The sequence below is a fragment of the Blennius ocellaris genome (genome assembly GCF_963422515.1).
Source record: "Blennius ocellaris genome assembly, chromosome: 12".
Lineage (NCBI taxonomy): Eukaryota > Metazoa > Chordata > Actinopteri > Blenniiformes > Blenniidae > Blennius > Blennius ocellaris.
In genome coordinates, this window is record NC_137661.1 from 7,763,155 (window position 1) to 7,779,230 (window position 16,076).

General features: G+C 43.6%; 1 protein-coding gene across 1 annotated transcript in view; it reads right to left on the minus strand.

Annotated features, from left to right (window-relative positions):
• Window positions 1-1,556: 1,556 nt before the first annotated feature.
• The window catches only part of kdm4b (lysine (K)-specific demethylase 4B), a gene marked incomplete at its 5' end in the record, with an annotated part of 35,394 nt that continues 20,874 nt past the window's right edge, over window positions 1,557-16,076 (minus strand). The window contains 14 exons of the mRNA XM_080505691.1: window positions 1,557-3,734; window positions 4,822-4,914; window positions 6,258-6,377; window positions 6,759-6,935; window positions 7,209-7,397; window positions 10,322-10,430; window positions 10,658-10,713; window positions 10,910-10,986; window positions 12,084-12,288; window positions 12,832-12,992; window positions 13,827-13,938; window positions 14,419-14,603; window positions 14,797-15,044; window positions 15,257-15,453. Of these exons, the coding sequence (XP_080361817.1) occupies window positions 3,219-3,734; window positions 4,822-4,914; window positions 6,258-6,377; window positions 6,759-6,935; window positions 7,209-7,397; window positions 10,322-10,430; window positions 10,658-10,713; window positions 10,910-10,986; window positions 12,084-12,288; window positions 12,832-12,992; window positions 13,827-13,938; window positions 14,419-14,603; window positions 14,797-15,044; window positions 15,257-15,453 (2,445 nt within the window). The 3' untranslated portion in view covers window positions 1,557-3,218. The remainder of the gene's footprint in view (window positions 3,735-4,821; window positions 4,915-6,257; window positions 6,378-6,758; window positions 6,936-7,208; window positions 7,398-10,321; window positions 10,431-10,657; window positions 10,714-10,909; window positions 10,987-12,083; window positions 12,289-12,831; window positions 12,993-13,826; window positions 13,939-14,418; window positions 14,604-14,796; window positions 15,045-15,256; window positions 15,454-16,076) is intronic.

Genomic DNA, 16,076 nt, shown 5'->3' on the forward strand with positions numbered 1-16,076 from the left:
CGTATCAAGTCTGTTACAGATTATTTCAACTTAAATGCTGCATATTAATTCCAAACAATGCCCTAGGGTCCTATGCCTGGACTCTAAAACCCAACTCGGACAGTAACAAGGGCATGTTCACATAGAGGGTGGTGGTTAACGTCATACAGTTCAGGCTTTAGGCCGCTGTTCTGAACTGACCTTGTCCACTGAAGCCGGGGCGAGACCTCGGGATGCTCCACTGTCAGGACCGGAGAAATTCACCTGTTTGAACTGGAAGACTGCCGAAAAATTGTCTTTTAATTTTCAAATCTCTACTTGAATTTTTTATTTTTTTTATTTTAAAGGTACATTGATAAAATCAGTTTTGGTATCGATGCTTTTTTCCATTTACTGTTAAACTATTTTATAACCATTGTCACATTCTTTTTAATGACTTTTATTTTTTCTCGTGAATGCATCTGTGTTACGCTCTGCCCTGTGTGTTCTCTCCTTCCTCTGCAGGTTTCTCACCTGAGTGAACACGGGTGATGTGAAGACGGAAACTACGAGACGGCGTAAGGCCTGTTCTTACTTTTCCTAAGTAGGTTTGAGCTGTTTTGGTTTTGTTTGTTTTTTTCACTCAGCCATTATTGCCTGGTGAGACTGTATTTAATTTTGGTCTCCTGAATGTATCGAGGGGTCAAGTAGCAGCCTTACAACTCCTTGCTGGGTCGGCCACCTCTGGAGTTACCGGATATTCTCTTTGGCTCAGGCCCAAAGTTGATTTATTTATTTATTTTTCAATGATTACTTACATTATTGTCTCTTTTGCTAACTAATGTTACTTTAAGAGATCTTAAAAAAATAAATAAAAGTGTCACTGAAAAATAATTGTGTCAGTTATTTCCAGACGCATCAAATTAAAATGTTTTAAGCATTTTAATACTTTTTACCGTGATATCTATGGCCTCCACACACACACAGACACACGCACACAAAATTAAAAGATACAACACACTTTTGATTTTGGTTTGATGAATCTATGGAAGTGTTTTACATGACAAGTGCTCTTCTTAAGAGTAGCTTGCACTGTTTTTATATTGTCCTGCTTTAAACCGTGTTCTGTTTTCTATAAAACAATGACGAATGAAGTTTGATTGCTTCACCGATACAGTTTAACTCAACTTGTATTTCAGAATATGTTTACATCGTTTGAAACTACCATAAATCCACTCGTGCATTTAAATTCTAGTCTTCATAAAATACCTTCCTATAACAACTTAAATGCATGGCGTACAGCGACGGGCTTAAAATTAATCACGAAGCAAATAATCAGGAGGAATTAAAAGTTACCAAGACTTAGGGTACTCACTTTTGTTTCGAAATTAGTTTCGAGATTCAAAGCTGCGTTTTTGACTCACTGGGCGACTGGATACACAAAACACTGAGGAGCTGGCAACTTGCAACCCACTTTAATCCCCATTCATTTGGACACAGAACAGCAACTCTGTTCCAAAATTTTACTTGTCGTGACAAACAAAACAAAAAAAAAAAAAAAAAAAACAAAAAAAATAAAAGGGGGGGGGGGGGGGGACAAGAAAGCGTGACATTGACAAACTGGATTCACAATACGAGGCCGGTTTTATGTACAAGGTGATGGTGACAAACATTTCAGTAGTTTAATAAACTGTATTCCTATAGCACCTCTATAGCAAATGCTCGTATTCAGGGTGAATAAAAGATTTACAGTTCTCGGTACAAATCATGAGATTCCTGCAAAAATGTTGCCAATAATAAAATTACTGTCATTTTAGACTGGCCAGGTGTGTGAATTCCTTTCAGAAAACAAACATAGAAAGGATACAGTACATTATTAGAAAAGAACTGACATTATACAATATTGATTTACATACATCTTCAAAACCAATGTTGGTAGATTTTCATAGTCAGTTCAAGGTTCCCACATGTTTAGCTTTTTTCCCTCCAAATATTTCCAAGGCCGGCACTTCTTATACCGGCACCGCAATGTTGATTGGTCTTTATTAAGCGCGACAGTGAATATCACGTGGCCGTTTAATTGCGACATCAATTTTAATTTAAACGTGTGGGAACCCTGAGACGATTTTTATTTCAATGAAGAAGAACGCATTCTTCTGTTAGCTACTATAACACATCTTCACAAAAAGTTCAATGAATCCATCTACTAGTGCTTGCATTCAACATGTTTCATATTCAATATTTGACTAAGACATTTAAATACTGAGTTCCCTCTACAATACATTTTTTTTTTTTTTTAACCCCCTTTCCTCCACTTTTATTGTTAAAATCTGAAAAGCAAAAAACACCTCACTGATATTATCCTGCGGATGGATTATATGACACTTTTAAACCACAAACAGTTTTATTTTGGATTGAAAAATATATATCTTGTTGCTGGTTGTTCCTTAAAAAAAATGAGGGGTGGGGGGGGGGGGGTAGAGAGAGAGAAGAGAGAGAAAAAAAGAGAGAGCACAGACTACAGCAGGGAGACAGAATGTTATAGTAAAACTATGGTATGGTGAGAATAGAATGGAGCTCAGTGTCGGTCTCCCAGTAGTCTAAACCGAGGGGGCAGGTCCACAAGAAAACAGGCGAGGTTGTGATGAACCAGCCCTTATTATAAGCTTTAGAATTATGTCGAGAGAGAGAGAGAGAGAGAGAGAGAGAGAGAGAGAGAGAGAGAGAGAGAGAGAGAGAGAGAGAGAGAGAGAGAGAGAGAGAGAGAGAGAGAGAGAGAGAGAGAGGAAGTTGGATGTGAGTATCAGGAGTGTGCCATCAATTACTAAATGCAACGAGGTATGAGGTCAATGCCACCCAGAGATGTATATTCATATTAGGATGGGAAAAACACAGTAGCTGGCAAAAAACAAAACAAAACAAACAAAAAAACCCAAAACAACAAAAACCAGAAGACTGTGAGAAATCCAACAATTAATAACATAATAACATTAATGTTGGACATGTAAAAAGAATCGCTCTATTTAGCTTCTGCACAGGCTAAAGCACCACTGCAAATACATTAACTTAAAAATAGAAAGGTAACATGCATTATAAGAGTGCTCGTGTGTTTGTGTCGTTTCCTGCTCCCAGTGGAAGGAATACCTATGTCCATTAATACAGCGCCCAGCAGAATCCACGCCGTTAAGCTTACTTCCAGTTGGCTCAGTCTTGGCTGGCCGAGTCGACGCCACGGCGGCGGCGGCGGCGTGGCGTCCTCTCTAATACAGGGATCCGGCGCCATCGTCCTGAGGAAAGTGTGAGTGCAGAAGCGTCTCCATGTAGGACACGTAGCCACTGCTGGGCATGTAGCCGTCGGACATGTGCTGAGGTGGAGGCGGCGGTGACGGCGCGGCAGACAGGAGGGGGTCAGAGTTCAAGGTGGACCGAAAGGGGGTTGACGGCAGTGTCAGCGTGGGGTCCGAGACCAGGCTCGATTCTGTTAGCGCGTCGCTGAGGGCAACGCCGGTGTCCATCGGGCTCTCGGCGTCCATCTGAATGCCGTTGGCCGGGGACAGGGCGTCCCGCGGGGCCATGGCGAGCTGGGTCGGGGGCTGGGAGGTTGCCGTCGTACTAATACTGTTACCCGGGGCCGGCGTTGGCGCCGGGGCCGGCGTTGCGGGGCCAGCGCTGGTCTCCATGGGGGCCTGGGCCGGCGGGGCAGAGGGGAGACGGGGACGTTTGGCCGCCTGGGCTCCGTCTGCCGGACAGACGCTCTCCTGTTGCACTGGGGTCGACTGAAAGCAGACAGGGATTCAACCAGTTGGTTCACATTTGTTTTCCTTTTGCGTAGAGAAACCGCCGTGGCTGATCAAAACAAATCAGTCTTTCGTTAAATGCACCGGGCAATAAAATGTTTTCCCGATTCTGCTGACTGAGCCGACGGGTTGAAACCTCGTGAATCTAAAAGTGTTTCTGTTAGTTGTTGGGACGGGCAATGTATTCACTCCTTGTGGACTTTCTGCTGAGGCAGCATGTGTGCACAGGTGCAAATACGTGAAGTCAGTCCATAAAAATCTAAATCAGGAGAGACAGATTTTTTTTTTTTTGCCTCAACCTCCATCACAGTAGATTTTAGACGCAACGGTAGAATGACCTGAAAGCTAAAATGCTCACGAAAAGTCAAAAGCAACTTTCTAATTGTAGATATAATACAAACAATTATTTGCATAAAGCTGTAAGAAGCAAATATATAAAGTGGAAATATCCCTATATGAGCATGTGAATCTCGAAAATGACTTGTTCTCAGTATAGTTTGATGCAGACGATAAATATTTATGGCCTTTATTGTTTTATTCTTTAGCATTTTAGCTTTTAAATGCTAAAATGCTTAGATGAAAGATTAGATGTTTTGCCAACTTGTTTTTAACTGGAGTCCATATTTATCAAAATTAAATCTGAGGAATGCTTGAAACTATTGGGTGAATACGGTGCAGAAAAGAACCGAGGAAACAACTGACTTTTCAATGATGCATGCATCTCACTGTTTCTTCTGTTGGTCTATAGGTGACGTTAACATCTGTATATGGGAATTGTTCTACTTACTCTCATTAGTATAATCCACACATCAATCTACATGCAGTCCTATTTCATTATGTGTGCATTAACAAGGCTGACCAGCCGTCTCGCCCCTTCAGCACCATTGTTTTAATCAAAACAGACATTTATTTCTCCTTTAACTTCATTTCGCTTTCTTTAGAGGACAATTCGCTGTTGGGTTGCACATTCTCATCGTTTCTCTCTGCACACGGGTTTCTTCAGTGGTGCGTCTTGAACAAATTGTTCAAATGTGGGTCTCCAGTGTAACTTCAGTGAAATACTCACCAGCCGGTTTCGGACCCTTTTGGGTAATTCGTGGTCCAGCTGATAAATCTCGGTGTGTTTGAGGATCAGCTGACTCTGGTCATGAAACTCAACCTGCACAAACACACACACAAAAAAACAAAAACATTCATTGTTTGTCTCTTGTATTTAACGTCTAAACCCATCTGGCCATGCACAGGTGGAGCACAAATATCAATGAAGTATTAGAGGTGACACTGAAGTGGAATCGCATTTTTCTCGTGGGGAAAAAGGTGTGGAGTGTGGAGTAAAACTGCGCGGCGAGTTAAAATTCAGAGTTGTACTCGGGCAGTCACAGGTTGGATCTCAGGCATAACAAATGGTTCCATCAACAACGTGTGCTCCTGTGAAAACGTCCTTGACCGGGACACTGAACCCCAAAGCTGCTCACTGACTGGAGAGGAGCTTCAGTTAAGCACTTTAAATGCAAATGTAGATTTTAAAGAATGCAGAGAAAAAAAGGTGGCCGAGGTCGAGACCGAGGTTTCGACTCTGTGACCAGCTGGAGGTTTTTCTTTTTAGTTTTTTTGTATTTTTTTTAAAGCTCATCACAGCAGCGCCTTCATCTTTATCAGACCTCTCCAAATTGATGCCAGCAGGACACGCGGACAGCAGTCAGATGACACTGATTTACAGTGTGAAGAACACGTAATCGGGGGAAAAAAACAAGACAAGAATTATATTTGCCTCTAATCTACAAATTGTACAAGAACCATTTTTCAAGGAAATCCACTAATCTTAAACCCCCTCGGTGGCTGTGAAGGTCCACATGACGAAAACCTCCCTTTTGACTAAAACTGGTATAAACTGTCTCTGCAAACAAACACTTTAGGGCCAGATTAATCTACTAGAGTTAAGTTTCTGAGTGTTTCACAAATAACTTAAATAAAAAACGTATTACGCATGTGATCTCAGGGGGAGAAATCCAGTTTGCGTTTATTTACAAGTCATTTTATAAGTGTCACTTCAGGGTTGGATGATGATAGATTGTTATTTAGAGCAATTTTCAGACTCTGCAGTCTCCTCCGCTGTCGACGTTTCGTTTAAACTCTCCAGAATGCACTGGTGACGGAGCAGCTGGGCGTTCCACGCTTCCTGTCAGTCTGCATGTAAACGCTGTCAGTAGTTAACGAGTAGCGGCTTGTGCCACACGTCAGTTAATTTTCTTGCAAATGATTGGGCTTGAGAAGGTTTTCACATTTCCACACAGCAAAGCAGCGGTTCAGACGTTGGCGCCTCACCATACCAGGCAGGGATTCCTACAACTTCCGACCACAGAGACATGGCCCGTCCGATCACAGGTTCAGATCGCAATTGATGTCTTCTCGGTCACAAAGCCGCTTATCAAACCTCCATCTCCACAGCTGAGCTTTGAACTCGGGTTTTGACTGGAGTATGAACTGTTGCGTTTCCCTCACCTGGTAGAACTTGTGGGTGTGCAGTCTGACAAAGGAAGCGTTGCGAATCTCGCCCTCCGGGGTGCTGACCACAATCAGCTCCCCACCGTCAGGAGGTCCACTGTGCAAGCAGTCGTGACTCTGTGGGAGGAGGAATCCAGGAAGAAGAAGAAAAGACAGGGGGGGGGTCTGACGATTAAAATGATTGAATTCACCCCGATGCTGTTTTATGTGCTTTGTTGAGGACGTCCGTTTTGGAAAGCAACCCACAATCCATTCAAACTATGACCACCACAATTCTTTTGATTTCACTTTTAGAGTTATATTTGCTGTCAATTTAACACAAGTGACCCAAATTTACTTCACATCTTTCATTTTTCATAAAAAAAAATTAATAAATAAAAAAATCCCCCCCAAAACAGTTCAAATCACAGAACATAAAGATTTAGAAAGGAAAACAAGCTCCGTGTAATAACTCAACTTCAGACAGCACGCCGGTGTCCAAGCTGCGAGGGCACTTACCAGTATGTTTTCAGGGAACAAGTTGTCACAGTATGAGCCTTCGTCGAAGTTGACCTCGTAGTATGTCTGCGTCGCCATGCCGATGACGGTACAGTGGTAGTACCAGCCGTCGCTGTTGCGGCCGATCACCTTCTGTCCCAAGTTTGGACCCTGAGGAACCTTGGGTGATGGTCGAATCTGGAGAGAGAGAAATATAAACGGGTGGAAAGACGTGAGGGACCGACTGGGGTTGAATTGGAAATCTGAGTTTATTTGGCATCGATGCAGCCAAGATCCAGTTTAGAAATGAAAACTTTATTTTGGGGAATTTGGAAAAAACATCTTGCAGATCTTAATATAAAGAGGCTCACTGATCATTTTAGGGAGAAACGATAACGGACAACTTTACAGAAAGTGTTTCACTTCTATAATATTAATCAAAACAGGTTTTTTTTTCTAATTTGCACTTACTTTTGGAGGTAGCCGTTTGTGCTTGTGGCAGGTGACCGACACCACATAGGGCCAGTCCGCAGGCGTCATGATCACTCCGGCGATTTGAGCGCAGGTGACATGGAAAGAGGTGGCGCAGTTCTCGTGCGAGCATTGGATGCAGGCGCCGCGATTCTGACTGGAGCTCTTGCTGTGGCAGAACACGCACTTCTGCAAAAAAAAAAACAACAAAAAAAAAGACTTAGGAAGAGAGTAATCTGAGAATCTGAAGTGGAAAACTTTTGTTTCAGTATTGGTAATGATTTGTAATACCTGGCCTCTGAAACTCTCCTGCTTCTCCAAGAAGGTTAAAACAATTAAAGCTATGGTTTATCTCAAAAGCAATTTCACTCTTCCAGTGTGAGACACCAAGAAATTGCAGTAATTGTAGGGCATTTCGTGAAATAGAGATGGCGGAGCAGTCGGCGGTGTTACAATTTTCGCCTCGCTCTGATCTTTGATTCCGTTTGGTCCTTTAACGGGGCTCCTGCTCATTAAAAATAGAATGGATGTTTTCAGCTTCGCAAATAACATGCCCGCGCAATCGTCCGTGTCTGTACTGCGGTGACATTTCCATTTTACCCCAACAACTTTGAACGTGCTAATAACAGGAGACCAGACTGTCACTTTGACATTCGAAACGTTTCTTCCTTTACTTGCGCGGCTCACCCTGCCTCTCTGTTTGCATCACTCGCTCGACCTCGACTCTCACACAATCATGCAAAGACCAATCAAACCTTTGCCTCCGGCCGACCCGGCACATGCAGCCCCTGCAGTCATTATTCTCTATATTAATTCACAACTTTGCGTGTCTACTGCGCCCTGCCTTCACATCTCGCTGTCCTTCAATTACTGCTTTTTGATACGGTGAAAAATGAGAAGGGGGGGGGGGGAAGAAAAGCTTAACCGGGGGTAAAATTGGACCTGTTCACCACATTAAAACACGTTTCAATCAAACAAATCCTAACCATTATCCTGTAAGCTTTGACAACTATTATCTGCCGTCATCGTAACCATTCATTATTTGGTTTATTTCTTTCTGTACTGGCACAGGAGTTAAATCACCAGTTGCAAGGTTTTATTGTTTTCTCCAGCCGATGTCGCTCTGCTTTACGCGACGCCAGTAAAGCTTGTTCTTCTACTTTTTTTATTTATTGTACAAATTAAATAAACTTGATCTCAATTTCCCTTTTATCCCGCTATAATTTTAAACAACGCAAATATCCTACTGTACACAGCAGACTACTTTCCTTGTATTTTCTTGTTTGTGTCATCACGTTAGGTTGTCGTGTCAAACTACGTAGTTAAAAAACAGGTTTAATTAAGCCTCCGGCTGCAAACTGCGATACATGCTGTCTATCGGCTAGAATATGAATATGTACGAGTTTTCTTTTCATTATTTATACGGCAAAAACTAGAGAGGGCAAAGCTGGTGTCAAATTACAAGGATGGTATGCTGCTCACCAGATCTATGTACTGATAAAATACATCTGGAAGCTTGCTAGGAAAAGAGACTTTGATGTGGGTTGGAGTGATGAAGGACCATTAAAGCAGAGTCGAGTTCAACATTACAGAAAAGTGCCGACACTTGACATGTCATCTTTGACAGAAAAGTTTAATGTTTAACAGCTTCAGCTGGATCTTTAACATGCTCTTGTCTATCCAAATGCATTTTTCACTGAGAAGTCAATAACTTCAATGTGTACTGCAATGTTCTCAACTCTAAATTATAAAAAATCTAACATATGGCGAAATAAAATGTGACTTTTCAGCACAGTAAAAAAGGCTTTGTATTCCAACACATTTCCATATTTATGAACTTTTATTGGCCAAATCTTCTTTCACAGTAAATCTAGACTGACTTAACACTCCACAACGCCAATAAATCAGACCACTCCTTCATATTTTGCTTGCACCCAAAATCACCAGAACCAAAACACCTTCAGGTGATCAAATGGAGGAATAATTGGACAGCTGATGAGCAATTAAAAAGAAATACTATTTCAGACATGGGGCCGGTATTCGTGCAAGAAGTGGTGAAGTAGACCTGCAAAAGTAGGCGAAAAACTGTTTTAAAGACTGTGTGATGATTTATTTAAGCAGCTTGCGTTTTCACGCTCGAGGCTGTTTTCACACAAGAACAGAGATCGCGAGATCTGTTGGTACAAGAGGCAACACTCCCTTTGGGAAAGGTACATCCTTTGAGGGTTCGGTCAGGGACACCGTAACCAAGGAATTCCGCAGTATCGAAGACAGAAGTAACTTGTGTAAAATCTCCCCGTCGCATGCAAATGAAATGTTCAAAAGGTGGCCGGGGAGAAAAAAAAAAGAAAAAGTAAAAAGAAACACAATTGCAATATGAATATGCCTGTTCACATTTCAACAGCCCAGTCCTCCGAATCATTAGACCTCAGAGCTTCTCCTCACAGCCTCTTAAGATACGGGTGAAACCTGCTTTGACAGCACTTGGATGCAAATGTCACCCGGCCTTTGATAGATTATTCAAAGAGGAGAGAGCGAGCGAGCGAGAGAGAGAGGGATGACATTATTGGTAGATTTGTGATAATGTAGCACCAAGTGCTGCTATTGCCTGTGAATGAAGCAGGGGAACAGAGAGGGAGACCAGAGCAGCAGAAGGAAGGGGACAAGTTATGTTCAAAGACCCGGTAGCTATGGGGAAATTGCCTCCTGCCCGCAGGATCTATGCAGTTCGTTTGACACGGTGAGAAATGACAGCTGATTATTCAGCCATCGCTTTCAGCACATCTGTTTTATCCCGTGTCCTCCAGTGCTCTCTGTCGAGAGGGAGGAAGGCAACAGGGAGAGAGTGAAAGATAAGGGTGGCGAGTTGGATCAATGTGAGGAAATGTTATAGGAAGGAACGCAAAAAGGTGGAGGGGAAAAAAAACATTGTAATATTAAGAAAAATTAAAGTATTCATTGTTGGCAATGAACACAGAAAAAAGGATGATTCTCTAAAGAGAAGGAATGACGATGAAAACTGTAAAAGAATCATTCATGGATCAAAGTTTTGGCTTCAGACAAACTGCCACACCACATAAATCGTTTTTCTCTCCCTCTCGATTGGACCTTACCAGATTTTTGCGGGTCTCTGGGACTGCACTGACATCCACCGGCTCCCTTTCAATAGCATTGACAAAGCGAGCTTCAGCCACAGCGATGGCGCAGATGACATGGACCCATCTGGTGACCGTGCAAGAGAAGAAATGATGTAAGTACTTCAGCAAAGATTAACAGAGTAAAAAATAAAATGTGGATGTTGTCAAGAGAAAACCCAAGTCAAACCATTTCTAACATGGATTGATGAATTCTATCACGGAGACAAACATCCTCATCAACCTCTGGATGGGTTACTAGAGAACCCGTGAAGAATTTTGAATTTCATATCAAACCGGGCGTTCAACACTCACCGGTTGTCGACTGTCGTTTTCAAAGCTCCGCCCCTCAAGTTACAGAGACAGCACTCCTGAGGAGCGAGGACAGAATGAGGGATACATTAAGACAAAGGACACAAGTGACACTGGACCTCTCACACCTTTTGGTACCGCAACAACTGCAGCTCAGCTCTCCAGTGCCGACAGTACACTACCAGCAGTGGCACCAAATGTTCAGAGATTACACAACAGGCGGTGTTTTTGGCATCGGGTGTGGCAATCACTCACCTCTGTCCAGGCTCCTGCTTCACATCTGGAGCACATCCAGGACCCACCAACAGAATCTGGCTTTACCCCATAACAACCTGCAAGGGAGAAAATACTAATGACTTCACATCTTTCCCACATTTAGCACTTCACATTCCTTATCGCGTGGCATGTGGTACTGGTAAATAGGAGAGGTCTGCGGGGTCACATCATCTCTAAACCTTGTTTGGTTTCTTAAGGAGGTATCCATGCTCATTCTTTATTTATAAACTCCCCCAATCACCGTCTCCACTTTGAGGCGTTGCAGGCCTGAGTAACACCTGGAATGACTGGTTTGACTGATTCTGCCGGCTGTTCTTTCCACAACAAAGAGAAGCAGGAGGTTAGCGCATGGAACTGTTGTTTTCCACAAGAGCTCTTTCTGCTTCATGTCCTCTTATCAATAGCGTTGCCGTTTCCCCCAGCTGAGCCCAGTGGATCCTGGATGACTAATGAACTGGCCATGAAGGTGCACACCAGCTTATGGGATAATGAGAACCCAGGAGGTGTGTGTGTACGTGTGTGTCTGTGTACGTGTATGTGTCTGTGTGTGTGCAGGTGCACAGTTCTGTGCTGTCAATCATGCGGATGTACAATGAACTTGACACAAAAGCATCCATTCGTGGAGTTGTTTCAATGAGCCAGAATTGATGCCCTGGTATTCATTTATGCTCCATTTAATGATGGTTGAAGTTCATATTGAACAGGAAAAACTGATTTCAGGTATAAGTCAATCACATATTGCCACAATGACAAGCTCCCTGCCCACTATGCTTCGCTTTGTCAGAGGTCGTGTGCCATGGGAATTCAACGTTTTTGTGAAATATAGGTAAAAGGGAGAAAGCAGAGGGGCCACATGGAGGTGCAGTGGTTACTGCTTTCGCTTTACAAGGAGTGTTCACGGTTTTTTTTCGGGGTACTCCAGTCTCCTCCCACAGCACAAAAACATAGATGTGAGGTTAACTGGTGACCCTACACTGTAGTGTGTGCGCCCTGTGACGCCCTCATGAACAGTTAACTGGGCTCGGCTCCAGTGCCCAACGACACTGAACCAGGACACACGCCATCCAGAGAGGGATGGATGGATGAATGAAGCAGGGGAAATAGTGTGATATTTGGTCATATTTAACTTGTCAATAATAATAATCGCACTTACTTGCGTGCACTTGCATGTTGCAGGAGGAACAGCGGATCAGTAGGCTGTTGCCATCCTCCCCGATGTGACAGTTGTTGGGCGGCGGCTCCGTGTTTCCCGCCCCCACGCTGAAGCACATTTCTGGGACCAATGGACGAGTCATACTGCCATGATGAGGGATGGAGGAGCGAGGCAGATCATTTCCAGTAATGCCGTCTTTTTGTGGCTGGAGTGAACGAAAGAGAAGTGGCAAACGTTCATCATACATTAAAAATGCCATGAAATAAAACAAGTACATATCCCCAGTTTGGACTTGATGACTGTCTCTTGATCATTGCCGAGCGATTGTCAAAATGTAATGCTGAGATTATCTTCCACGAGACATTTCCTTCCTTCCTCTTGTAAAACTGTGTCAAATGCCAATCAACTAATCCCCCATATGAAGGAGTTCACTGAAGCAGCACGTGATAGGAATCCATATGCAACGTTCTGGGTTGTCTGCACCGCACCAACACAGACGTCGATTTCAGATATCGGCTCATAACAAGAATGCACATTCCGTGAAACCACCGACTGAAAATTTAAGACGCGTGTAGAACAAGCCTTGAAGTGTTTCCACTGAATAGGTGTACATATGTTTCCATTAAACATCGCTTGGACCTTGGTAGGTTGACTCCATTTGTGTATGACCCATTTTCGCCCATTGAACCGTTACTGTTACAACTTGGATTGCAACTGTGAAGACTCCCGACGCCGCAACTTGCTTTACCTTGGTGTAGGGACAGAAGAGCGAGCAGACCGCGCAGTGTGGCTGGAGTGCGGCCACTGCAGCATTGAAGGCCTTTTCAGCCAGGAAGTTGGGCGAGTGGTTCTGCCACAGGTGCTCTTGTTTCTTCATGTCACTATCCAGCGGCATGGGGGAGGACAGCTCTTTGGATTAGAGAAATTGAATTCATTAGTGTGCAGCTGCAAAAAGAAAACGCCCACACTGAAGAAAACGACACGCACTGAAGAGATGCAGGAAGATGTGTTGCCGGTAATGATTTTTACTTTCCTCCGAAATGCGCATGAAGCATTTTTTAGCGAAGCTCTGAAATCGCTGTAATAAGGGAGTACTTGCCGAGAATAGCACGTTCGGTGTCTTGACAATAACACCTGCACGCTTGATATAATTGGCTGATGAACACAAACAGCCCAGACGTCAATAATTTGCTGCTCCGAGTTGGAAATCAATTTTGAAGTGAAGCCCTGGAGGCTACTGATCCAGACCTGGACACAAAGCAGGGAGGCTTCATGCTCAACTCCCGCTTGTTCCCACTGTTGGCCTTCCCTCTCGACTTCTTTTTTTTTTTTTTTTTTTTGCCCCCCCACCCACTGAATCTGAAGGACAGGCCCAGAGTCCGGTCCCCTGCTGCAAACTTAAAGTGACTTTGAAAGCAGGTAATTGGAAGTCATGATCCCCGGATCAATACGTGCCAGTCAGAAAATGAAAAGGAAAAGCGAGAAGTGGGAGGCAGGGAAAAGAGGCCTTGCCGCCTTGATGTCGTTACCCCACAGGGAGCTTTAGTCCTGCTTGCTTTTCTTTCCCCAGATCGATAATCAAAACGAAAAACTGTGTCCTCTTAATTTTAAGCGCCATGATGGAGAGAACAATTAGTGGGCTTTGAATAGCGACGCGACATGGATTTTCAGTTTGACATCTTCTGTCTTAAGATGCTGAAGTTGTGGCGTCAGTTCTTATTTCGCTTTTGCAAAACTCCTTACCTCCTGGGTCCTGTTTGACGATGGAGAGAGGAGAGCGTGTTGGAGGCTTGCTGAGTGGGTGGCGACGACTCTTCTTCACCTCTGTGAGCATTTTCATCTTGGAGAAGCAAGCCTGATGAAACATTTTGTGTAAAAGTTGGTTTCTGTACAAGCTTGCCTTTAACATTACGGCATTCATTTCTGAATAAGACATCCCTAATATACTAAACCGTTGATATTAATTTAAACTGTTGTTACATGGTGCACTTGGCTGATGTTTGATTCTGAAATACGTTCCAAGAAGAAAACTGTATAATTAGCAAGCTTAGGTTTTGCCTCCTTTTTTCTATGCATAACAATTTAGGCAGTCATAATCAACGCTGACATAAACATTTTAATATACTTTTTCCCAAACACAATTTGCAAATGTTACGGACGCAGTGCCAACTTCAATGTATTTGCTTTTAATTGGCTCATTTTGAAAGGCTACACTCGATTTTCAGATCTGCCACCTACTTATGTAAGTTGATATTGAAACAGTAGAAATGACCTCAGTGTCCAGGTGTGGTGCGTCACGATAAAGTTGGAAGTCTAGTATCTGGCCCGGACTCACCTGAGTGGGCCCCGCATCCTTGATGATGTCCGTTGAGCTGTTGCTGTGCCTCGACGTGGCAAACTGCTCAAACGCTTCCTCGAATCCAGTGATGGCCGACTGGAGGTTTGAAATCTTCTTTGGCTTTTTCGGCTTCTTTTCCTTTGTGTCGTCTGGAGAGATATATGGTTTGATGTCGGATTCTTCTGTTGGAGACGAATTAAATAAATAAAGGGGGAAAGTCAGTCATTGATTGGTGAAGAAAAAAAAAACATTAAAGTGCATGACGTTTGGCAAGGTTTAAAATGCAGCGGGCCTTTTTTTTATAATTTGTTTCGATTGATGCAGGTCAAATCTTACGAAGGTTCGTCAACACGTTGCGGTGCACGTCCTCCTCACCGTCAATAAATGGAGCCTGCGCTGCTCTGGCTGCAGCCTCGGCTGCCTCGTGTTCCTCACGCTCCAAAGCCTCAAGCGTCAACATTGCCTTGAGGGCGAGGCGGTCCTCCCTCTCCTGCCTTCGCTGAGCCTCGCGCTCCTCCACCTGCCGCTGGTACTCGGCGGCGTTCAGCTCAATGCCCTCCTCAGCCAGCACCTTCACTTCCTCCAACTTTAGACGGCGGACCTGCTTCATCTTCTGCATGGCCCTGTGGCAGCGCGGAGAGGTGGCTGAGTACTCCCTTCATACGGCTTCACTTTTCATTGCGTTGAATTTAGAATTTGACTCAGTAAGCCATGAAGTCCAATCACAAACGCATAATTCACAAAATTACAAACTGAATATATTATGTGAAATACACTCAATTAACTTATATCTTAACCATTTTGTCAACAAAAGCATTCGGTCTTGACTCCTCACCTCCGGAGGATATTTGCTCGGTGGTCGACGCGGTGCTGCCTCCAGCTCTCCAGCTCGGGGCTGTTGAGCTCTGAGGCCTTCAAGTGGTCCAAAACCGTGATGTCTTTGCCCTGCTTCCACATCTCGTAACGATCTGGCTGCAGGCAGCGCACAAACACGTCCATGGAGATTTTCACCATGTCCTTACGACAGGAACACTGAATGGGGGAAAAACACACAGAACAAGCGAGGCGAGCTCTGGATTAGAGTCATGGGTCGGTGCAGGTGAAAATGGAGGCCAATGCTGAAGCTGAAATAAATAGTAATGGACAAGCAGGGAAATCAATGTTGTGCGTTCACGATTCCCAGAACCTCGTGGCACACTGGTGCCTCTACCTATCCACAAAATGTCACATATGACAGCTTTTTATGCTGCGTATCACACATTTTGACTTAAAAGTCAGCACGGTGATGAAATAAAGCCGACTGTGGCAACCTGGTGAGGAACTCCACATGTAAAAGTCAGAGAGGAGGAAAGCAGTGTCACACTTTGAAAGAGCCGTTACTTGGATGGAAATGAGAATTTTGTCAGTTATGTGATATTCATAATAAAACCACAACTTTTTATGTATTTTTTCAGTGTAATTCAGCCTTAAAAACTAAACTTAAAAAAAAGAAAAAAAAGAAAACTACATACAAGCACAGACCAATCAATCACTCTGTGGACTTAGGATGCAAGCAGAGCCGTGCACAAGTGAGTGAAAAATGGCATGTACAAAAGTGTGAGAATGAAGGGGACAAATGAGAGAAATGAAACAAACAAAACTGGGGGAGGTTATAG